At 54.2% G+C, this 23,827-nt stretch overlaps 1 protein-coding gene across 1 annotated transcript; it reads right to left on the bottom strand.

Moving 5' to 3' along the window:
• Positions 1-665: 665 nt before the first annotated feature.
• Positions 666-22,649, bottom strand: LOC122385073 (39S ribosomal protein L37, mitochondrial-like). Its single transcript, XM_043373065.1, has 9 exons — positions 22,610-22,649; positions 20,012-20,194; positions 18,073-18,199; positions 17,361-17,461; positions 5,669-5,788; positions 5,309-5,422; positions 3,687-3,877; positions 1,888-2,036; positions 666-981 (listed from the first exon to the last, which is right to left on the bottom strand). The coding sequence occupies exons 2-9, from the start codon at positions 20,191-20,193 to the stop codon at positions 685-687; spliced, it is 1,281 nt and encodes a 426-aa protein (XP_043229000.1). The 5' UTR covers position 20,194; positions 22,610-22,649; the 3' UTR covers positions 666-684.
• Between the last annotated feature and the right edge of the window lie 1,178 nt (positions 22,650-23,827).

Here is a 23,827-nt window from a genome sequence, read left to right as displayed (position 1 = left end):
CTGTATGTTTGTATGCCAGCTAGACACGGGCTGGGCTGTGGTGGCTATCCGTTTCTCTATTGGCGAGTTTCGGACGGTTGTTTGGGATTTTGCGCAGGACCGTGGGCGGACCGCGGAGGCGCCCGTCAAACACGACCTCGACGTTGGCATACACTGACGAAACCAGTGGCCGACGGTAACACTGTGACTGAACAGCGCCTGACGGTAACACTGACTGAACAGCGCCTGACTGTAACACCGGCGACTAAACAGCGCCTGACGGTAACACCGGCGACTGAACAGCGCCTGACGGTAACACCGGCGACTGAACAGCGCCTGACGGTAACACCGGCGACTGAACAGCGCCCGACGGTAACACTGTGACTGAACAGCGCCTGACGGTAACACCGGCGACTGAACAGCGCCCGACGGTAACACTGTGACTGAACAGCGCCTGACGGTAACACCGGCGACTGAACAGCGCCTGACGGTAACACCGGCGACTGAACAGCTCCCTCTGTCTCTGTCTCTGTCTCTGTCTCTGTCTCTGTCTCTGTCTCTGTCTCTGTCTCTGTCTCTGTCTCTGTCTCTGTCTGTCTCTCTCTCTCTCTCTCTCTCTCTCTCTCTCTCTCTCTCTCTCTCTCTCTCTCTCCCTCTCTCCATCCCCGTGCCCCGACACCAGCGTCCATCTATCGCCATGTATTATCAGTTGAGGTCGGGCACGGTGCGGGCCAGCAGGCCGTTCATATACAGTGCCAGCAGTCGGGCGAACACCTCTGCGTTGTAGCCGGCCAGCAGCGGCCGTCCGTCCGTGTAGGCGCAGCGCTCGTACAGCGGCGCGGCCGGTTCGGTCCACAGCAGGTTCTTCAGCTGGTGCCGGGTGCTGACCTCGCCGCTGGTCGGGTCCGGCACCGCCTGCGTGTTCAGCTGCAGCACCGACCGCTTGAAGAGCCGGCCGTCGGTGGCCACACACTGCACCACGGCCGGCCGGCCGGGCCCCGCCTGTGGGCAGCAGCGGCGCCGTCAGAGCCGGCACCAGGGGAACGGCGGCACACTGCACCACCGGCACCAGTCCCAGGGGGACGGCGGCACACTGCACCACCGGCACCAGTCGGCGGCACACTGCACCACCGGCACCAGTCGGCGGCACACTGCACCACCGGCACCAGTCGGCGGCACACTGCACCACCGGCACCAGTCGGCGGCACACTGCACCACCGGCACCAGTCGGCGACACACTGCACCACCGGCACCAGTCGGCGGCACACTGCACCACCGGCACCAGACGGCGGCACACGGCACCACCGGCACCAGTCGGCGACACACTGCACCACCGGCACCAGTCCCAGGGGGACGGCGGCACACTGCACCACCGGCACCAGTCCCAGGGGGACGGCGGCACACTGCACCACCGGCACCAGTCGGCGGCGAACACAACAAATAAGGCCTAAAACTATACGCCTTGTGTCCTTATCCGCATAAGGCTAAAGGCTATAACTCCAGCATTTCAGGCTGGAACACAGCTTTTGAACTTTAACTTAACTAAACTTGAACTTGAACTAAACTAAACTTGAAGTTGAACTAATATTAAACTTAAAAATTGCTCTTGATAATTCGTTCAATGATGTAAATTCTTTAATGAGACTGAATTTGTCCCGTAATCGATTGTTTATTGTTTGCGAAGTTAGATAAACTACTTTATAAGACAATATATGCGATATTTTATCATTGATAGCAACGGCGACTGATCCAGTTGATATCAGAAGGCTCTGCCGGCGGAGTCAGCCGTTGGAGCGCGGCACTGCCCGGTGTCAGGGACCGGGTGGGCTGGGCTGGGCTGGACTGGGGCTGCCGGCGCCCCGCCGACCGGGAGGGTCAGACCGCCGGCGCCCCGCGAACGCCACCGACCTGCTGTCGCGCCATGTTGACCGCCGCCGCGTGCATGCTCATCACAGAGAGCGCGCCCAGCTGGTCGTCGTCGACCCACTTCTTGATGCGGCCGTTCCAGGCCAGGAACAGGGTGTGCACGTACCGGTGTCGGCAGCCGGCAGACACCGCTGTCGGGGGGGGGGGGCAGAGGGGTCAGACACCGCTGTCAGGGGGGGCAGAGGGGTCAGACACCGCTATCAGGTCAGGGGGGAGATCAGACAACGCTGCCAGAGGAGTTTTCTGCGGATCATTCTTAACGATATCCTACTATTAATTTTATCCCGCGCCACGTATTGGGGTTTGCCGAGAACCACGCAACATAGCGACAAGCAGCAAACGGCGTTAAATAGCCCCAACAGGGAACTACCTTGTGACCCAATTTCATTGACCTAGGTCAAACAAATGACGTCACAGGTCAGGTCAAATTTCGAATTTTCACCGTTTACAGGCATTTCAAGAAATGCGCTGTAAAATCGAGTAAAATGCAATCCATTGAAAATCATCGATTGGGAATTGTTTGTCAAACACATATTCTGCTATTTGAGGTCACTGATACCAGGTCAGGTCACAGAGGTCAGGTCACTGAGGGTCACAATATGAAAATATCATGTGATGCATGTTTTATGGTCCATTTCATATGCCAAATGCGATTATGTGGATCAGGCAGCCTTTGGGGCCAGTTTAGATTATGTTCTGGTGAAGGTCAGGTCAAGGTCAGGTCAAATCAGGTCAAATATCAAAGTTAATATTTTTGCATAAAATGGGTATCCATTCGATGCTGCTCGTCACGGGGAGTTCAATGGTGGTCTTTGTTTTGCGCTACGTGGTCTAGAATTGCTAAAAAAATTGAGCTAAAAAATTTGACGTCATCAATTTTGAACAGTGCTTTTCGCTATAACTTGGCCAAAAAAGGAGGTATCGATCTAAGATTTGGTATGTATGTAGAAGAGCCAAGGACTATCACATATATTACGTTTTTTTTCGAAATTCTAAAAACTTTTGGGTTTTTTGACAATTTTCTTAAAAATCAACTTTTTTAATTTTGGGGGTCAAAATTCCAAATTTTGAAAATCCGAGGAAACAGTTTTGTAGCGCCATTTTTTCTCTCAATGACCATGTGAAGAACTTTGAAATTCCTTGGTAACTGTAGCTTTTGTGAGCGTTTCAAGATTTCATATGTTTTGCTCATTTTTGCCCGAACCGATGACCTCAGTTTGACCTCAATAACTCCTGACCTAAGGTGACTTAAGACTTGAAATTTCGTGTTAAGGTGTCAAATTGATGCCCGGGATGGTACTGAAAATTTGGCGGCGCTGCGCGCCACCGTTTTCTTCCTATTCAGGAAAAACCACAGGGGGGGGGGGGCAAAATTGCCGCCCAGCGGGGCGAGGGTTATAATAAAGTGAATAAAGGTATGATTTCTAACGATGGTATGCAAATAGAAATGCTCATACGATACCACAAATCATTTGCCGGAGCTGCAATTTAAACCTGGTTCATTATACCATGTTCATTATACCTGGTTCATTATATCAGGTGGTACTATTGTGATTGCCACCCGTTACCAGATACCCCCGGACTCCCCCTACCATGGTATTACCCCCTCCTCTGACCTCGTCCACGCTCTACGATATCGGAATCTGAGGAGCATCTGTAATTTGGGGACACGTTTTGTGGGTATATCCCCGGCAGCGTCGGCGCCCTCCTGTCTGGATCGGCCTGTGAGAGTCTGTGTCCGCGGCTGTGCCGACTCGCGCGCCGCGTCCCGCCCGACTCACGCGCCACGTCCCGCCACTGGTAGTCGTGCACGCTGTGCAGGTGCACGAACGGACTGACGGGCTCCAGCTGGGGCGCGGCCGCGGCGCGACTGGCCTCCACGGCCTGGGCGGGCGCCGGCGCCGGCAGCGGCCTGTCGGCCATCAGTGCCAGCTCGGGCCGACGGCTCACCAGCAGACGGTGGCCGTCCGAGCTGGAGCGGCGGCACAGAGCGACACAGGTCAGCGACACAGGGCGACACAGGTCAGCGACACAGAGCGATACAGGTCAGCGGCGCAGAGCGACACAGGTCAGCGGCACAGAGCGACACAGAGCGATACAGGTCAGCGGCACAGAGCGATACAGGTCAGCGGCACAGAGCGACACAGAGCGATACAGGTCAGCGGCACAGAGCGACACCGGTCAGCGGCACAGAGCGACACAGACACACACAGGTCAGCGGCACAGAGCGACACAGGTCAGCGGCACAGAGCGACACAGGTCAGCAGCACAGGTCAGCGGCACAGGTCAGCGGCACAGAGCGACACCGGTCAGCGGCACAGAGCGACACAGACACACACAGAACAGCGACACAGGGCGACACAGGTCAGCGACACAGAGCGATACAGGTCAGCGGCACAGACACATACAGGTCAGCGACACAGAGCGACACAGGTCAGCGACACAGACACATACAGGTCAGCGGCACAGAGCGATACAGGTCAGCGGCACAGGTCAGCGACACAGTTCAGCGGCACAGAGCGACACAGGTCAGCGACACAGAGCGATACAGGTCAGCGGCACAGAGCGATACAGGTCAGCGGCACACACACAGGTCAGCGGCACAGAGCGATACAAGTCAGCGGCACACACACAGAACAGCGACACAGAGCGACACAGGTCAGCGGCACAGAGCGATACAGGTCAGCGGCACAGAGCGATACAGGTCAGCGGCACAGGTCAGCGGCACAGAGCGATACAGGCCAGCGGCACACACACAGAACAGCGACACAGAGCGACACAGGTCAGCGGCACAGAGCGATACAGCTCAGCGACACAGAGCGACACAGGTCAACGGTACGGAGCGATACAGGTCAGCGGCACAGAGCGATACAGGTCAGCGGCACACACAGAACGGCGACACAGAGCGATACAGGTCAGCGGCACAGAGCGATACAGCTCAGCGGCACAGACACGCAGGTCAGCGGCACAGACACGCACGCACGCACCAAGTATTTTACTATTTCATTGATCAATGCAGTAACGATTACATGGCGGATCGGCTCAAAAGCTAACGCTTACAAGTTACATGGAAGCGCCTTTACAAAACAACCAAACAAAACGCGTCAGGGGCTACACAGGCTAGCGGCAGTCCGGGTCAATCCGTATGTGCGGGTCAGCCCGGGTCAGTCGGTCAGTCCGGGTCAGTCCGGTGGCAGCCGTTCAATCGAAGATGACAGGAACAACTTACAACTATATATATGGGCGGACCACGCGGCGGGACACAAATGGTTTAGCAGTGCAGACAGCGTTGGTAACTAGTTTATGAAGCGCGGCACAGGTGCGCCGGCAGTGGGCACGCGGTTCGCCCGCGCGACTGTGGCACTGGTGCCGCCGCCGGCCAGCACTCAGTGGCGGGACTCACGTGACGTGGGTGGCGCTGAGCAGCGGCCGGTAGAGCGTCAGCCGCGACTGGAACCCGTCCAGCCGCACTGCCAGCCGCTCACACAGACTCAGCAGGCCAGACAGCAGCGAGCGGCTGCGGCCGCACCGACACCGGTCAGCGATACGCAAAACAACCGCACTTCAAAAGATTATTAACCTTATTTTAGGAAATACGCCCATATACTGAATTAAGCACAATCACACTGATATACATAACACGCGATAACGGAAGATAACGAGAGGCATGACAATGGCGCAGAGACGAAATAGTCAGCGCGCTGGATAGGTACCGCAGCCGACTGGCGGCCGGCGGCCGGGCCCGTCGGCAGCGACAACTCACTTGGAGCGGAGCTCCGGCACGCCGTACTGCACCGGCTGCGGCAGGCCCAGCCGCGTCACGTCGATCACTTTGGACAGCTTCTCCTGGGTGGCGTCGAACATGAGCGACGTCTTGATGACGCTGCCAGCACGGCGGGTCAGAGGGAGGACGGTCAGAGGGAGGACGGTCCGGTCAGAGGGAGGACGGTCGGTCAGAAGGAGGACGGTCAGAGGGAGGACGGTCCGGCCAGAAGGAGGACGGTCAGAGGGAGGACGGTCCGGTCAGAGGGAGGACGGTCAGAGGGAGGACGGTCAGAGGGAGGACGGTCAGTGGGAGGACGGTCAGAGGGGGGACGGTCAGATGGGGGGACGGTCAGAGGGAGGACGGTCAGAGGGAGCAGAGTCAGAGGCAAGGCTATATAAACCAGGTAGAACGCTCCCGACGAAAAAGTGGTGACAAGCGATAATCAGTTGCCGCGACCCTCACTTGTTCAAGACTATATCCGCAAGCAGCATTTACAAGCTAGCGAAAATCGACCAATCGGCGTTCGGCAATACTCAACGCTGATTGGCCCGATGCTCGTGACGAAATTGCGGGGGACTGCAGCTATTCCCCTATGGCGTTTCATTGACTTATGACTTTTGAAGGGGATTTATATCAGTTTTTGTTGGGTTTGAGGCCATTTTTGAGCTTGGATTTTCTTTCCGTGACTTTTGACTATGTAATAACGACATTTAATCATGACATTTTTATATACTACCGGTGTCACATCGGCCAAAAAGACTTTGGGTACATGGAATAGACGGCCACTGCTGATGATGGGGCCACATATGCCGGCGTATGGTCATCAAGGCCCATGAGGGCTCAACATAGGCCCTTTATGAGTCGGTATAGGCAGGGTTACTTTTAAAGGGGGGGAAGAGGGGAATTTCCCCCCTTCGAAAATTCCGCTCCCCCTTTCAAATCGTGTCTGAACGGCTAGGGAGGGAAAGGGGAATTTCCCCCTTTCAAATTTATTTTGGAGCCCATTTTCAATCAATTCGCTATTCAGATTCTATAGCCATCGTTAATCAGATTCTCGTCATCAATCAACGTTGCTGGCGTTAAGATAATTATTAATTTTCAATTTTCGGTTCCATCCAACCATTTTACGTTCAGTGCAGCAGGAACTCCAGATTTGACCCGATACCGATCGGATAGTCGGTGGGACCGTCTCTTGTCTTGTCTCTTCCGTCTTTTCGCAATCACTGACATATCGGTACAGGCGTCGGCGTAGAAACCGGCGGGGGACGGGATTACCTCTCCGAACCAAGGGTGGATACAGGGGGAGGGGGGCAATGGGCCATGGCCCCTCCTTTGACGCAAAAAGAAGGTGACCCCCTTTTGGACCCCCTTTTATATTCTGTGTTCTTTCTCAGAAACGACCCATTTATTCACGATTATTTTCACTTTTTCATCGACGCCAAGGCCAGACATCTAAAATTTTTGTCCCAATATGACAATGGCCGTGTTTAACCATCCTCCAAACCGGAATCATTGAAGGAAAAACAACGTTATTTTTGTCCCATAGGCATTAAAGCTTTGAGTAATAAATGACTTTTCTCTTTATGCAGCATTCACGTTCATCTGCTTTGCATGCAGAGCAGGGCGCAAAAAAAAATGTACCTCATCACAGCCGGCTTTCCCAATGGAACTTTCACTGCTCACTAATACTAATAGTAATAATTCAAGTTTTGTGCTTCATTAGTTTTTGTTCGGATATCACTGCCCACCTTGTAGTTGAAGAGGTTGCAGTTTTGTAGCGCCGTCGTTTCTCTACATACACGACCACACAAAGAACTTTGGAATTGCTCGTTAACTGTAGCTTTTGTGAGCGTTTAAGAATTTCATGTTTTTTGCTCATTTTTGCTCGAACAGTTTGACATCAATTACTCCTGACCTAAGGTGACCTAAGACTTGAAATTTTGTGCGAAGGTTTCAAATTGATGCCCGGTAAGGTACTAAAAATTTGGCGGCGCTGCGCGCCGCCGTTTTTCGCTTTTCAAGAAAACCCACATGGGGGCCAAAATGACCTCCAATCAGGGCGCGGATTAACCTCTCTCTTAAGAAAGGCGTTACTTAATGTTTGGCCGGGGTATACCTACTAGTTATTGATACCACTGATAGGTTGATACTACTGATTGGCATTTGCAAGGGCGCAGTCAAGTTGGGACCTCCCCCGCCCCTTACAGCCAAGGTAGGTGCGTATATTTTTTAGCAAAATTATTTTTTGGCAACCTTCCAAAATAAAGTGGCTGAAACCCGAGGAAAGAATAGGATTTGGGGGTAGGTAAGGTTCTGCGGGCTCCATCCTAACGAAAAACCTAATGGTATTGCCGCCCACCCCCCTTTCAGATGCCCCTGGATCCGCCTTTGCCCCGAACTTTATTCCCCCTCTCAACTTTTCCTGTAAAAGTAACCCTGGGTATAGGTCCGGCGGGTCCAGTGCAGGCCGATCAGGGGCCGGTGCTGACCCAACAGGGCCCAGTGGCATATAATATAAGGCTGTCTAGGGACGTTGAGGGCTCATGGGGGCCATATAGGGCCATTAGGGACCACATAAGCCAATCAGGGGTCCATTTAGGCCAATAAAGGCACTTCAGGGGACTTGAAGAGGCCATTCAAGAGCCGTGGTGGAGCCATGAGGGGACGGCATTGGTCCATCAGGTGCAGTCAGGGGATGTTGTACGGGTATCTCAGTGGCCCATTTGGGCATATCAGTGACCAATTTAGACCCGGCAGGGGGCTTTGTAGACCTATCAGGGGCTGGTGATGGTTCATCAGGGGCCAGCGTTAGTCCATCGGGGCACGGCATATGCCCATCGGAGGTAATTGCGGGCCCACGCTGAACAATGATGGCCCTTCAACGGCCCCTAATGGATCTACATTGACCCATGTTCAATGATGTGTCATGTATGCCCCTATGGCAGGCCTACTCAGTCCCCTGATAAAAGTTCCCGGCCTCTGATGACCCTATACTGAATCCTGGTGGGGCTCTAAGAGTTTCCAATAACCCTTCGTCAACCCATTATTACCATACGCTGGCACAGGGGCCCCACATCAGCCGCACGGCAGTCCGTGCCATGACAGCATGTCTTTTCGGCCGATATTACATCGCTAATATTAATCAAAATCATGATTTTATGGTGCCATTATATAGCTAACAGTCATGAGAAATATATTTCAACTCGAAAACAGCTCGAAACAGCATATAACCTTAAAGAAACCCCTCCAAAATCCAAAAACCTATTCAGATCCATAGAGAATAGCTGCGGTCCCCCGCAATTTCGTCACGAGCGTCAGACCAATCAGCGCCGAGTACTGCCGAGCGCTGATTGGTGGATTTTCCGCTAGCGCGTAAGTACTGCTCGCGGAACAAGAGTTCGTCGACAATCCTCCACAAACGTCAGTCACCACTTTTCGTAATGCTAAACAGCCGGAGCGTACCCCCCTGGTCAGAGGGAGGACGGTCAGACGGAGGACGGTCAAAGGGGGACGGTCAGAGGGAGGACGGTCCGGTCAGCGGGAGGACGATCAGAGGGGGACGGTCAGAGGGAGGACGGTCAGAGGGACGACGGTCAGAGGGACGACGGTCAGAGGGAGGACGGTCAGAGGGAGGACGGTCAGAGGGAGGACGGTCAGAGGGGGGACGGTCAGAGGGAGGACGGTCAGAGGGAGGACGGTCAGAGGGAGAACGGTCAGAGGGAGGACGGTCAGATGAGGACGGTCAGTGAGAGGACGGTCAGAGGGAGCAGAGTCAGAGGCAAGGCTATATAAACCAGGTAGAACGCTCCCGACGAAAAAGTGGTGACAAGCGATAATCAGTTGCCGCGACCCTCACTTGTTCAAGACTATATCCGCAAGCAGCATTTACAAGCTAGCGAAAATCGACCAATCGGCGTTCGGCAATACTCAACGCTGATTGGCCCGATGCTCGTGACGAAATTGCGGGGGACTGCAGCTATTCCCCTATGGCGTTTCATTGACTTATGACTTTTGAAGGGGATTTATATCAGTTTTTGTTGGGTTTGAGGCCATTTTTGAGCTTGGATTTTCTTTCCGTGACTTTTGACTATGTAATAACGACATTTAATCATGACATTTTTATATACTACCGGTGTCACATCGGCCAAAAAGACTTTGGGTACATGGAATAGACGGCCACTGCTGATGATGGGGCCACACATGCCGGCGTATGGTCATCAAGGCCCATGAGGGCTCAACATAGGCCCTTTATGAGTCGGTATAGGTCCGGCGGGTCCAGTGCAGGCCTATCAGGGGCCGGTGCTGACCCAACAGGGCCCAGTGGCATATAATATAAGGCTGTCTAGGGACGTTGAGGGCTCATGGGGGCCATATAGGGCCATTAGGGACCACATAAGCCAATCAGGGGTCCATTTAGGCCAATAAAGGCACTTCAGGGGACTTGAAGAGGCCATTCAAGAGCCGTGGTGGAGCCATGAGGGGACGGCATTGGTCCATCAGGTGCAGTCAGGGGATGTTGTACGGGTATCTCAGTGGCCCATTTGGGCATATCAGTGACCAATTTAGACCCGGCAGGGGGCTTTGTAGACCTATCAGGGGCTGGTGATGGTTCATCAGGGGCCAGCGTTAGTCCATCGGGGCACGGCATATGCCCATCGGAGGTAATTGCGGGCCCACACTGAACAATGATGGCCCTTCAACGGCCCCTAATGGATCTACATTGACCCATGTTCAATGATGTGTCATGTATGCCCCTATGGCAGGCCTACTCAGTCCCCTGATAAAAGTTCCCGGCCTCTGATGACCCTATACTGAATCCTGGTGGGGCTCTAAGAGTTTCCAATAACCCTTCGTCAACCCATTATTACCATACGCTGGCACAGGGGCCCCACATCAGCCGCACGGCAGTCCGTGCCATGACAGCATGTCTTTTCGGCCGATATTACATCGCTAATATTAATCAAAATCATGATTTTATGGTACCATTATATAGCTAACAGTCATGAGAAATATATTTCAACTCGAAAACAGCTCGAAACAGCATATAACCTTAAAGAAACCCCTCCGAAATCCAAAAACCTATTCAGATCCATAGAGAATAGCTGCGGTCCCCCGCAATTTCGTCACGAGCGTCAGACCAATCAGCGCCGAGTACTGCCGAGCGCTGATTGGTGGATTTTCCGCTAGCGCGTAAGTACTGCTCGCGGAACAAGAGTTCGTCGACAATCCTCCACAAACGTCAGTCACCACTTTTCGTAATGCTAAACAGCCGGAGCGTACCCCCCTGGTCAGAGGGAGGACGGTCAGACGGAGGACGGTCAGAGGGAGGACGGTCAGAGGGAGGACGGTCAGAGGGAGGACGGTCAGAGGGGGGACGGTCAGAGGGAGAACGGTCAGAGGGAGGACGGTCAGATGAGGACGGTCAGTGAGAGGACGGTCAGTGGGAGGACGGTCAGTGGGAGGACGGTCAGAGGGAGGACGGTCAGAGGGAGGAGAGTCAGAGGGAGGACGGGCCCAGTCAGAGGGAGGTCGGTCAGAGGGAGGACGGTCAGAGGGAGGACGGTCAGAGGGAGGACGGTCAGAGGGAGGATGATCAGAGGGAGGACGGTCAGAGGGAGGAGAGTCAGAGGGAGGACGGTCAGAGGGAGGACGGTCAGAGGGAGAACGGTCCGGTCAGAGGGAGAACGGTCCGGTCAGAGGGAGGACGGTCAGAGGGAGGACGGGCCTAGTCAGAGGGAGGACGGTCAGACGGAGGACGGTCAGAGGGGGACGGTCAGAGGGAGGACGGTCCGGTCAGCGGGAGGACGATCAGAGGGGGACGGTCAGAGGGAGGACGGTCAGAGGGACGACGGTCAGAGGGACGACGGTCAGAGGGAGGACGGTCAGAGGGAGGACGGTCAGAGGGAGGACGGTCAGAGGGGGGACGGTCAGAGGGAGAACGGTCAGAGGGAGGACGGTCAGATGAGGACGGTCAGTGAGAGGACGGTCAGTGGGAGGACGGTCAGTGGGAGGACGGTCAGAGGGAGGACGGTCAGAGGGAGGAGAGTCAGAGGGAGGACGGGCCCAGTCAGAGGGAGGTCGGTCAGAGGGAGGACGGTCAGAGGGAGGACGGTCAGAGGGAGGACGGTCAGAGGGAGGATGATCAGAGGGAGGACGGTCAGAGGGAGGAGTCAGAGGGAGGACGGTCAGAGGGAGGACGGTCAGAGGGAGAACGGTCCGGTCAGAGGGAGAACGGTCCGGTCAGAGGGAGGACGGTCAGAGGGAGGACGGTCAGAGGGAGGACGGTCCGGTCAGAGGGAGGACGGTCAGTGGGAGGACGGTCCCGGTCAGAGGGAGGACGGTCAGAGGGAGGACGGTCCGGTCAGAGGGAGGACGGTCAGTGGGAGGACGGTCCCGGTCAGAGGGAGGACGGTCAGAGGGAGGACGGTCGGAGGGAGGACGGTCAGAGGGAAAACGGTCCGGTCAGAGGGAACACGGTCAGAGGGAGGACGGTCCGGTCAGAGGGAGGACGGTCAGAGGGAGGAGAGTCAGAGGAGGACGGGCCCAGTCAGAGGGAGGACGGTCAGAGGGAGGACGGTCAGAGGGGACGGTCAGAGGGAGGACGGTCAGAGGGAGGACGGTCAGAGGGAGGACGGTCAGAGGGAGGAGAGTCAGAGGGAGGACGGTCAGAGGGAGGACGGTCAGAGGGAGGACGGTCAGAGGGAGGACGGTCAGAGGGAGGACGGTCAGAGGGAGAACGGTCCGGTCAGAGGGAGAACGGTCCGGTCAGAGGGAGGACGGTCAGAGGGAGGACGGTCCGGTCAGAGGGAGGACGGTCAGTGGGAGGACGGTCCCGGTCAGAGGGAGGACGGTCAGAGGGAGGACGGTCAGAGGGAGAACGGTCCGGTCAGAGGGAGAACGGTCCGGTCAGAGGGAGAACGGTCCGGTCAGAGGGAGGACGGTCAGAGGGAGGACGGTCAGAGGGAGGACGGTCAGAGGGGACGGTCAGAGGGAGGACGGTCAGAGGGAGGACGGTCAGAGGGAGGACGGTCAGAGGGAGGACGGTCAGAGGGAGGACGGTCAGAGGGAGGACGGTCAGAGGGAGGACGGTCAGAGGGAGGACGGTCAGAGGGAGGACGGTCAGAGGGAGAACGGTCCGGTCAGAGGGAGAACGGTCCGGTCAGAGGGAGGACGGTCAGAGGGAGGACGGTCCGGTCAGAGGGAGGAGAGTCAGAGGGAGGACGGGCCCAGTCAGAGGGAGGACGGTCAGAGGGAGGATGATCAGAGGGAGGACGGTCAGTGAGAGGACGGTCAGTGGGAGGACGGTCAGTGAGAGGACGGTCAGTGGGAGGACGGTCAGTGGGAGGACGGTCAGAGGGAGGACGATCAGAGGGGGACGGTCAGAGGGAGGACGGTCAGAGGGACGACGGTCAGAGGGACGACGGTCAGAGGGAGGACGGTCAGAGGGAGGACGGTCAGAGGGAGGACGGTCAGAGGGGGGACGGTCAGAGGGAGAACGGTCAGAGGGAGGACGGTCAGATGAGGACGGTCAGTGAGAGGACGGTCAGTGGGAGGACGGTCAGTGGGAGGACGGTCAGAGGGAGGACGGTCAGAGGGAGGAGAGTCAGAGGGAGGACGGGCCCAGTCAGAGGGAGGTCGGTCAGAGGGAGGACGGTCAGAGGGAGGACGGTCAGAGGGAGGACGGTCAGAGGGAGGACGGTCAGAGGGAGGACGGTCAGAGGGAGGACGGTCAGAGGGAGGACGGTCAGAGGGAGGACGGTCAGAGGGAGGACGGTCAGAGGGAGGACGGTCAGAGGGAGGACGGTCAGAGGGAGGACGGTCAGAGGGAGGACGGTCAGAGGGAGGACGGTCAGAGGGAGGACGGTCAGAGGGAGAACGGTCAGAGGGAGGACGGTCAGAGGGAGAACGGTCCGGTCAGAGGGAGAACGGTCCGGTCAGAGGGAGGACGGTCAGAGGGAGGACGGTCCGGTCAGAGGGAGGACGGTCAGAGGGAGGAGAGTCAGAGGAGGACGGGCCCAGTCAGAGGGAGGACGGTCAGAGGGAGGACGGTCAGAGGGGACGGTCAGAGGGAGGACGGTCAGAGGGAGGACGGTCAGAGGGAGGAGAGTCAGAGGGAGGACGGTCAGAGGGAGGACGGTCAGAGGGAGGACGGTCAGAGGGAGGACGGTCAGAGGGAGGACGGTCAGAGGGAGAACGGTCCGGTCAGAGGGAGGACGGTCAGAGGGAGGACGGTCCGGTCAGAGGGAGGACGGTCAGTGGGAGGACGGTCCCGGTCAGAGGGAGGACGGTCAGAGGGAGGACGGTCAGAGGGAGGACGGTCAGAGGGAGGACGGTCAGAGGGAGGACGGTCAGAGGGAGAACGGTCCGGTCAGAGGGAGAACGGTCCGGTCAGAGGGAGAACGGTCCGGTCAGAGGGAGGACGGTCAGAGGGAGGACGGTCCGGTCAGAGGGAGGACGGTCAGAGGGAGGAGAGTCAGAGGAGGACGGGCCCAGTCAGAGGGAGGACGGTCAGAGGGAGGACGGTCAGAGGGGACGGTCAGAGGGAGGACGGTCAGAGGGAGGACGGTCAGAGGGAGGACGGTCAGAGGGAGGACGGTCAGAGGGAGGACGGTCAGAGGGAGAACGGTCAGAGGGAGGACGGTCAGAGGGAGGACGGTCAGAGGGAGGACGGTCAGAGGGAGGACGGTCCGGTCAGAGGGAGGACGGTCAGAGGGAGGACGGTCCGGTCAGAGGGAGGACGGTCCGGTCAGAGGGAGGACGGTCAGAGGGAGGACGGTCAGAGGGAGGACGGTCAGAGGGAGGACGGTCAGAGGGAGGAGAGTCAGAGGGAGGACGGTCAGAGGGAGGACGGTCAGAGGGAGGAGAGTCAGAGGGAGGACGGTCAGAGGGAGGACGGTCAGAGGGAGGACGGTCAGAGGGAGGACGGTCAGAGGGAGGACGGTCAGAGGGAGGACGGTCAGAGGGAGGACGGTCCGGTCAGAGGGAGGACGGTCAGAGGGAGGACGGTCCGGTCAGAGGGAGGACGGTCAGAGGGAGGACGGTCAGAGGGAGGACGGTCAGAGGGAGGACGGTCAGAGGGAGAACGGTCCGGTCAGAGGGAGGACGGTCAGAGGGAGGACGGTTAGTGGGAGGACGGTCAGAGGGAGAACGGTCCGGTCAGAGGGAGAACGGTCCGGTCAGAGGGAGGACGGTCAGAGGGAGGACGGTCAGAAGGAGGACGGTCAGAGGGAGGACGGTCAGAGGGAGGACGGTCAGAGGGAGGACGGTCAGAGGGAGGAGAGTCAGAGGAGGACGGGCCCAGTCAGAGGGAGGACGGTCAGAGGGAGGACGGTCAGAGGGGACGGTCAGAGGGAGGACGGTCAGAGGGAGGACGGTCAGAGGGAGGAGTCAGAGGGAGGACGGTCAGAGGGAGGACGGTCAGAGGGAGGACGGTCAGAGGGAGAACGGTCAGAGGGAGGACGGTCAGAGGGAGGACGGTCAGAGGGAGGACGGTCCGGTCAGAGGGAGGACGGTCAGAGGGACGACGGTCAGAGGGAGGACGGTCAGAGGGAGGACGGTCAGAGGGAGGACGGTCAGAGGGAGGACGGTCAGAGGGAGGACGGTCAGAGGGAGGACGGTCAGAGGGAGGACGGTCAGAGGGAGGACGGTCAGAGGGAGGACGGTCAGAGGGAGGACGGTCAGAGGGAGGATGGTCAGAGGGAGGACGGTCAGAGGGAGGACGGTCAGAGGGAGGATGATCAGAGGGAGGACGGTCAGAGGGAGGACGGTCAGAGGGAGGACGGTCCCGGTCAGAGGGAGGACGGTCAGAGGGAGGACGGTCAGAGGGAGGACGGTCCGGTCAGTGGGAGGACGGTCAGAGGGAGGACGGTCCGGTCAGTGGGAGGACGGTCAGTGGGAGGACGGTCAGAGGGAGGACGGTCAGAGGGAGGACGGTCAGAGGGAGGACGGTCAGAGGGAGGACGGTCAGAGGGAGGACGGTCCGGTCAGTGGGAGGACGGTCAGAGGGAGGACGGTCCGGTCAGTGGGAGGACGGTCAGTGGGAGGACGGTCAGAGGGAGGACGGTCAGAGGGAGGACGGTCAGAGGGAGGACGGTCGCTGGTTCCGGCCAGACGGGGTACGTGACAGATCCTTGACTAAGAACAGGAAGCGAAACAACGAGCAAAGTTGAATCAAGCAGCTACACTTACTGTTAAAGTAGGGTAGTGTGGGGTAATTTGAACATATTTTTACGTCTTCTCCGTTGTACCAAATTCCAGCTCAACCCTGGACGAAGAAAAACTGCTTCAGTAGCGCAAGGGTCACTTGCTCTCACCATGCAAGCCTCATTTTTGGACGAGCCGAGCATACCTTGAAAAGCATAGCCTCACTTCTCCACCAAGTCACGGTGTGTTCAAATTGCCCCACCGTGGGGTAATTTGAACATACTGCCTTTACCTGTCATAAAAACGATAGTCTCGCCAGCACCGATGTTGTTTGACCCATAAACAAATAGGCAGAACAATTCTTAACATACCTTCACTTGAAAAATCAACACTACAACAAAAATAACAGTTGCAAGGTATCAATATCTGCACGCTGCACACCGGTCAGTTGACAGAATTCGCCTCTCTTCAATTAACAGAACGTCTATCATTTTTGTTCGATAAAAACTCTCCCAACCCTACTGCATCTGTTATAGTGGTGCCAATCGAAACCTGGACATTTGGAGTTCTGATTTTGTCCAATCTCCAATTCGGAATTGGCTGGACAAAGGTAGCAGACTGGACAACATTGGACGATGGCTTGCTACACTTCAGCGCTTTTTATAAAGTAATCGTGCATAGCATTGATTGGCGAATGGAAAGCCTATTAAGCTCTCAATATAATGAACACTTTTTGGGTGGTAAAATTACATTATAAGCAATTTAAATGACAGTTTTGAGTGTTGATTAATGCGTAATTTTCGGACATATTTGGAGAAATGGCTGACTTAAACATTTTTGAACGGAAATCAACGAAAATGCCGGACATTAGACGGATATTAGACGTAAATTTTTATAAAACTGGCATCACTAATCTGCTACTGCTTTGGGTCGAAAATATTGGCAAAAAAAAAAAACTGGGAGCGTTGTTTTTTCGGAGCTATCCCTGTCTTCACTGAAATTCTCACACTATGTTCAAATTACCCCACGCTAAAAGTTATTTTGGCATATTTAAAAACAGGTTTCAGAAGCAAATTTCTTGGATTGAAGGCACTGATTAGGTCATTGTACAACAAAAGCTGTTGCGAATTAGGCGCTAGCAATGCAAGATTTTGCGCTGCAATGAAGTTGCAATGACGTGTTTTTAGGCGTTTTTACTTGCGAAATTGATTTTTTACAGTGTGCGTCAACATCTTCATTCCCTGAAACTTTAAACCCCATTCATATGATAGCCCTTTTAGTTACGATAATTTCCCTCATTGGTCTTATTGTCATGTCACTTATGGATTTTCCGTAATTTTCTGTTTTTCACACTATGTTCAAATTGCCCCACATGTTCAAATTACCCCACCCTACCCTATATAAAAAGCCGGTTCATTGACATACGACAGGTCCCGCGGTCCAGCGCCGAGCACCAGAATGGAATTAGACTCAGAACATCAGGAAATATCACTTGAAGCATCTGAAGTGTTTAGTAAGTACCCGACAGAGTGGCAAGAGTTCTTACTCTGTGACTAGCTCATCTTGATTTCTGATTCGCTCGAGACCTTCAAGAGCAGTGACTTGTTCAGGGAGTCCTTCGCCGACCTGAATTGTGTTGGTAAGGGCCTGTGGGCGCATCCAGTTACCATTAATGGTCAATAAATATAACAGCACGGCCGCTCTATGCGCAAAAAAAAAAAACACTGGAAAAACAGCAAATGATGGAAACAACAGTAATATCATAACGATTTAGTAGCAGGTCAATGAGGAGGCATGTCAACACCAATACGACCGAGGCCAGCAACTATAGGTGTCCGTGTGTCACAGGGCTGCCACCGCTGGAACAGGTGGCCCGCCAGCAACTACAGGTGTCCGTGTGTCAAAGGGCTGCCACCGCTGGGACAGGTGGCCCGCCAGCAACTACAGGTGTCCGTGTGTCACAGGGCTGCCACCGCTGGGACAGGTGGCCCGCCAGCAACTATAGGTGTCCGTGTGTCACAGGGCTGCCACCGCTGGAACAGGTGGCCCGCCAGCAACTACAGGTGTCCGTGTGTCACAGGGCTGCCACCGCTGGGACAGGTGGCCCGCCAGCAACTACAGGTGTCCGTGTGTCACAGGGCTGCCACCGCTGGGACAGGTGGCCCGCCAGCAACTATAGGTGTCCGTGTGTCACAGGGCTGCCACCGCTGGAACAGGTGGCCCGCGCTGGCCGCGGCCGCCGCCCGGCCGGCACGCACCTGCGCCTGCCGCTGGCCCAGCAGCAGGTTCCTGCCCTGGTAGACGAAGGCGGCCGTCTGGTGGTGCTCCGGCCGCCGCGCCGGCTCCACGAGCGCCGCCTCGGCGCCCACGGCCGTCTCCATCACACTGGGAACGGCCGGCCGGCGGCGGTCAGACCCCACTGCACTGCCGGGCGCCGCCCCGCCGAGACGCAGCGCCCCACGCCGGCATGGCAATTCGTCTGCGGCTTAATATATCACAGAATAGGTGCACACTGCACAATGCACAATTATGCAATATAACACCGATTACAATTACTGGCGCAAAGCATTAACCCGCACCTCACTGAGGTCTGCGAATAAAGCGCCCTGCAGGGGGGAGGCTATTCATAGCCCCCCCCCCCTCCTAACTCCGAAACTACTGGGCCGATTGTCAAAATTCAAACGGGGTCTGATAGCCCCAGAAAAACTGCTGACCGAAACCTAATTTCATTAACCTCGATGTCACCGACGATGTCACAGGTCAGGTCAAAATAAAAATTATCAATATTTGGCTAGTTTAGAAGTTGGACTCTGGCCGCCGCTTTACAAATCAGATCAGGCTCATTTTTGGTTTACACACTCTTGAATAGTGCTTTAGATACCCTGAGGGTGTCAAACTTGTACTTTGATTTTCAGGGCAAGGCCAGCCGCCAGGTCATCCCTGGTCACGGATATCTTATATCATGCATCGGTCACGTGACACATGCTTTATGGTCTATTTCGCCATATATTTTAAAGTCAGTGTCGTCTGTGTCTTTCGAGGTCATTTTCAGCTGAATAAAGCTGAGGTCAGGTCACTTTCAGGTAAAAAAAATTCAAATTTCAAAGTTAAAATCTTTCAACTTTTGTCTATCGGATGCAGTCTAAGCTCAGAAACACGGCGGTCCTCTTTATATTGATGCACGATGTCAAAAACGTACTGAAAAAAAAGATTTAAAAAAGATTATAATTGTGAAATTTTGACTATAATGCGTATAACTAAGCTATTTTTTGAAGATATTGGGCTAAACAGACAGCTCAAGAGCTAAATAGACTGGATCCCCGGTTGTGCTCTATCGCATCAATTCCTTTTTTGAGATATCAAAAACTTTAAGAAAAAATACCTAAATGTAAATCTTAAGATTAAATATATATTATTTTCAAAATTCTAAATCCGAGATAGCAGTTTGATAGCCATGTATATTCTGAGTCCTCTCACGCAAAGAAATCGGATCTAATGGCCGGTCCCGTAGCTCAGTTGGTAGAGCGTTGGACTCCGCGTGGTGAGAGCACGCGTTCCCGGTTACAACAGTCCGGGTTCGAAGCGCGACGGGCGCTTGACATTTATGGGCCTCCTGACAGGTATGGTTGCGGTTGGTGGCAGGCCGTAGCCAGGGCCCAGGCGAAGTCAGTGAGGGGACCGGCCGTGCGCGACTATGTGCGCACGTTCAACTTTGGACTCTAAATTCTGTCATAGAACTGGAATTGCGCGATCGGAGGGTAGAGGGCAGGGTCACCGCAACAAGCTTCGCTTAGCGGTGGTTCTGTCCTTGGGAATCCTTCCAATCAAAAGGTTTGGATTAAATTTATAAAAAAGCTAAAAACTTAGCTCTTGAGGGCAATTGCTGTAGTTCAATGTTTCGCATCAAAATCGGCCGAACATGACGTCATTTCGATGTCATTTCCGGCCGACCTATGGTACCAACGAAGTTCTGGTTTTGTCAAAAGGTGTCAAATTGATGCAGCCGAAGGTACTGAAAGTTTTACGTCGATACGCCAAGCGTTTTAGAAGTTTTTGCAGAAAAACAAGAAGGGGAGAAAAGCGGCACCCCCCCCCCCCTCAGTGGTGCGCGGGTTAACACCATTCCAAAAAACGAGACGTCATTTCAAAATAAAGGTTCGGGCGATTTCACCAGTGTCATATGAGTTTATACTGTACCGTGGCTCCCGGTCCTCCCATTGTACACCGAATAGCTTCGCAGCATCATATACGGTTTTCCCGTTGGCTTCCAGGGCCTGTTTCAGTTTGCGATTGTCGACGGTCACCCTTTTCTTCTGCTTCCACATGTCGTTGTACCATCGTCCCAGCAGGTGCTTGTGCAACACTGGTGTGAACCTCATCCTGAAAATCAGAAGCTTTGATAAAATACAGCTGAATAATTTTCAACCACTTAAACTGAGTTTACAACAGTAGTTCGGTACCTATATTCACTCACGTTCCACGCGGTCGTCCGCCCCGACACCAAAAGTCAACAATATTAGGTACCTCGGGACCGTCCGCGTCTTCGCTTGCATTTGTCAGCATCTGGTGTCGAAACTTATGAAAGTTCATAACCAGGCAAAAATTATTATACTTGACCTCAAACTAAAAAAAAAAATGCTTTATTTTCCTTAAAATTACATGCTAAATGTCGTATAACCCATAGTTACACCATTCTGTCATTTAAAAAAAAAAATCATTAAAATACCATTCCACGGTCAATTTCCTTGTTCAACGGTCAGATTAAAGATAACTTTATGGAGATTTAGTAGATACTTTAATTAGCATGCACTTTTTTGAGACGTGATGCACAAATGAGTTTTAGTGAGCGAACGGCCGAAAAATTGCCTTCCGTTTTCATAAATGGGAACGGAGTTCCCATAATTGGGAACTCCGTTCCCAAAAATGGGAACGTTCCTATATTTGGGTACTCCCATAGTTCCGCCTACCGCTCTGAGTTGTGTGTGTGGGTCATGGGGTCCTCATAGACGTCGGTGTGGGCTCTTAGAGACGCCGGTGAGGGCCCTCACAGTCTCCGTTATGGGGCCCTCGGAGAAACTGATGTCAGATGTGAGGCCATCACTGGGAGGTGTGGGGTCCTTTGAACTGCTGGCTCCTAACTGGCTGGCAAGTGGCAAGAGTCCTCAGAGTCCGGTAAGGGGCCCTCAAAAGCCGGCGCGGTCCTTCTGGAGATAAGCTGGCTACTTAGGACCCTAAAGATGCTCTTGCGAGCTCTGTGAGGCCCTTCTGAGGTGAAAGATGACCAGCGTGGACCCTCAGCGGCGAATTGGCGTCGCAGGGCATCTTGAGCCCTGGGACCTCCGAACTTGACGAGGGAACGTTCCCCCTGGTCCCCTGACTACGCCACTGCCCGCTTTCACATGAAAGCGCCCCTCTTTTGCACCCTCTTTCGCACCTTATAGGCGATTGCGCCCTCTCGAAGAATGGCGTCCCCTGGAAGGATGGCTTCCCCTATGACTTTGTCTGCACCATTTTTTTTCTAGCGTGGTTACGCCCCTGGCTAAGCCTTCCTTCTGCAATGAGTCTCGACATCCCATTTGCACAGAGAGACTCCTACTGGTACAGAGATTCTCTGAATTGCCCATATAGGGCCTCCTGTTGGTACAGGGGGCCTCCAATATGAACAGAGATCCTGATAATGGGACAGAGGACCTCAGATTTATCCAGAGGCCTTCTGGCTTCTGTTGGCCCCGGGGGCCTCCGATTTGTACAGGGGCCCTCTGTTAGCACAGGGAGATTCTTATATGTAAAACAGACCTCTCGTAAGTACAGACAGAGGGCCCCTTATTTGTCCAGAGGGTCTCCAATTGTACAGGAGACTATTGTTGGTACAAGGGGCTTCCTATGTGTACATGAGGATGCTCTTTGCACAGAGAGCCTGTGTACAGGGTGCCTCCTCTTTGCACACTGCACAGAGAGCTTCCAGTTTGTTCAGTGGGTCTCCTATTTGTCTAGGGGGCCTCTGACTTATCCCAGAGGCTTCCTATTTCTCCAGTCCATAGGGCCTCCTTTTTGTCAAGGAGGCCAAATGGACTATTTCTACAGAGAGCCTCCTATTTGTCCAGGGGGCCTCCTATTTGTCAAAAAGGCCTCCTGATTGCTGAGGGTGCCTTCTATTTGTCTAGGGGCCTCCTCTTTGTCCAGGGGGGGGGGGCTCCTGTTTGTCAAGACTCGAGAGGGCCTCCTTTTTGTTCAGGATCAGGGGGCCTCCTATTTGTACAGAGGGCTTATTTTTTGTCCAGGAGGCCTGTTGTTTGTCTAGGGGGCCTGCTAGGCTTCCTTTTTGTTCAAGATCATTCTAATTGTCCAGGGACTATCTTTTTGGACAGGAAACCTCCTATTTTGACAGGGGGCTTCCTATTTGCCAATGGTGCATCCAAATTTCCAATTGCCTGGGGTTGTTTGTCTTCTGCCCACCAGGAAGCTCTCTAACCAGTGCAGCAACCTCACCAGGTTGACTCACCTCTCCTATTCCAACCTCCAACCTCTCTCCTATTCTAAGGGATCTAAGCTTGCACAAGAGTCGACGGTGAGGCACTGTATCGAAGGCCTTTGAGAAGTCTAGGTAGATCGCATCAACAGACTCTCCTCGATCCAGTGCCTTCGTCCAGTCTTCGATCGTGACCAGCAGCTGGGTTGCACAGGAGCGCCTTGGGCAGACCATGCTCTGCATTGTTTGGTTGTGTCCATGTGCTCAACAATGTGATCTCAAACAATCGACTCAAGGACCTTACACGGGATTGCAGTCAGACTCACTGGCCTGTAGTTGGCAGGAGATTGCTTGTTGCCTTTCTTGAATATTGGGACAATATTCAATGTATTATTGGTATATTGGGACAATATTAACATGTTCAAACGAAGATTAGACCAACACAGGGCTGCCAAACCTGCATCCTCACGCCACAACTGACCTTATGGCTCATTTCCTAGTCCGGCTCGATGTGAGCATTGAATAGACCTCTGACCTAGTCTACTACAGCTCACTAATGCTCAACTTCAACTTCAAGTTCAACTTCAACCCCCTGACTTTCAGTCCAGGGGTAGTTCTGCTGTCTGCAACAACTCATTGAACAGCTGTGTCGGTGATGGAGCTATGATATGAGCAGTCTCGGTAAGTATCAACTATCATCAATAAAATATCAACTATCAACAATAAAAGAAATCCAGAAACCCAATTGTTGTTGTTGAAGATGAAGAGTTACGGCACGCAGCAGCTCAGAAATTGAAATCCAAACTATAGGAAGCATAGGTAGTATAGGTATCAGGGATGCGGAGCCGGAGCCGGAGCCGCCGGAGCCGGCATATTTTGCCCGGAGCCGGAGCCGGAGCCATGAAACAATATAGCCCGGAACCGGAGCCGTCAAAAAAGGGGCGACTCCGGCTCCTTTTCTTAAGAGGAAACAATTATTTACCTAGTTCGGTTTGACAGTACAAGGCGTAAAACAATGTGGTATTCAAAATAGCCTTGTTATACAAATACAGAAGCAACGTGCAGTGTGCACCAATCCCATCACCTTTTTTCTTCCACCCGTATTTAATTGATCGTATAGGGGATGTACTGAGTAGAAGCCGGAGCCGGAGCCGCTGGAGCCGGATCATTTTACTCGGAGCCGGAGCCGGAGCCGCCATGACATTTCACCCGGAGCCGGAGCCGGAGCCGGAGCCGATTTTTTCTCCGGAGCCGGAGCCGGAGCCGGAGCCGTCTGAAATTTCCACGGCTCCGCATCCCTGATAGGTATATATCTAAAATCAACACATTACCTTTTCCCCTCTCTTCCTCCTAGAGCGTTTCTTCCAGCAAATTCACTTCCAAGGGAATTGCAAGGCTATAGAACTCCGGGGAATTGCTTTATTTCAATTTGTCTTGGTATGCTTGTTAAATTGAAATGCAAGGTTAAATGCTAATACTCGAAGCCCCTCGGCATATTGTGTTCTACATGAACCTGGTAATGCTTCAATCCCAAGTAGCGTAGC

This window comes from Amphibalanus amphitrite, unplaced genomic scaffold (genome assembly GCF_019059575.1).
Source record: "Amphibalanus amphitrite isolate SeventyFive unplaced genomic scaffold, NRLGWU_Aamphi_draft 000207F_arrow, whole genome shotgun sequence".
Classification (NCBI taxonomy): Eukaryota; Metazoa; Arthropoda; class Thecostraca; order Balanomorpha; family Balanidae; genus Amphibalanus; species Amphibalanus amphitrite.
Note: the sequence above shows the minus strand (reverse complement) of the source record. Positions and strands in the feature narration are given on the sequence as shown.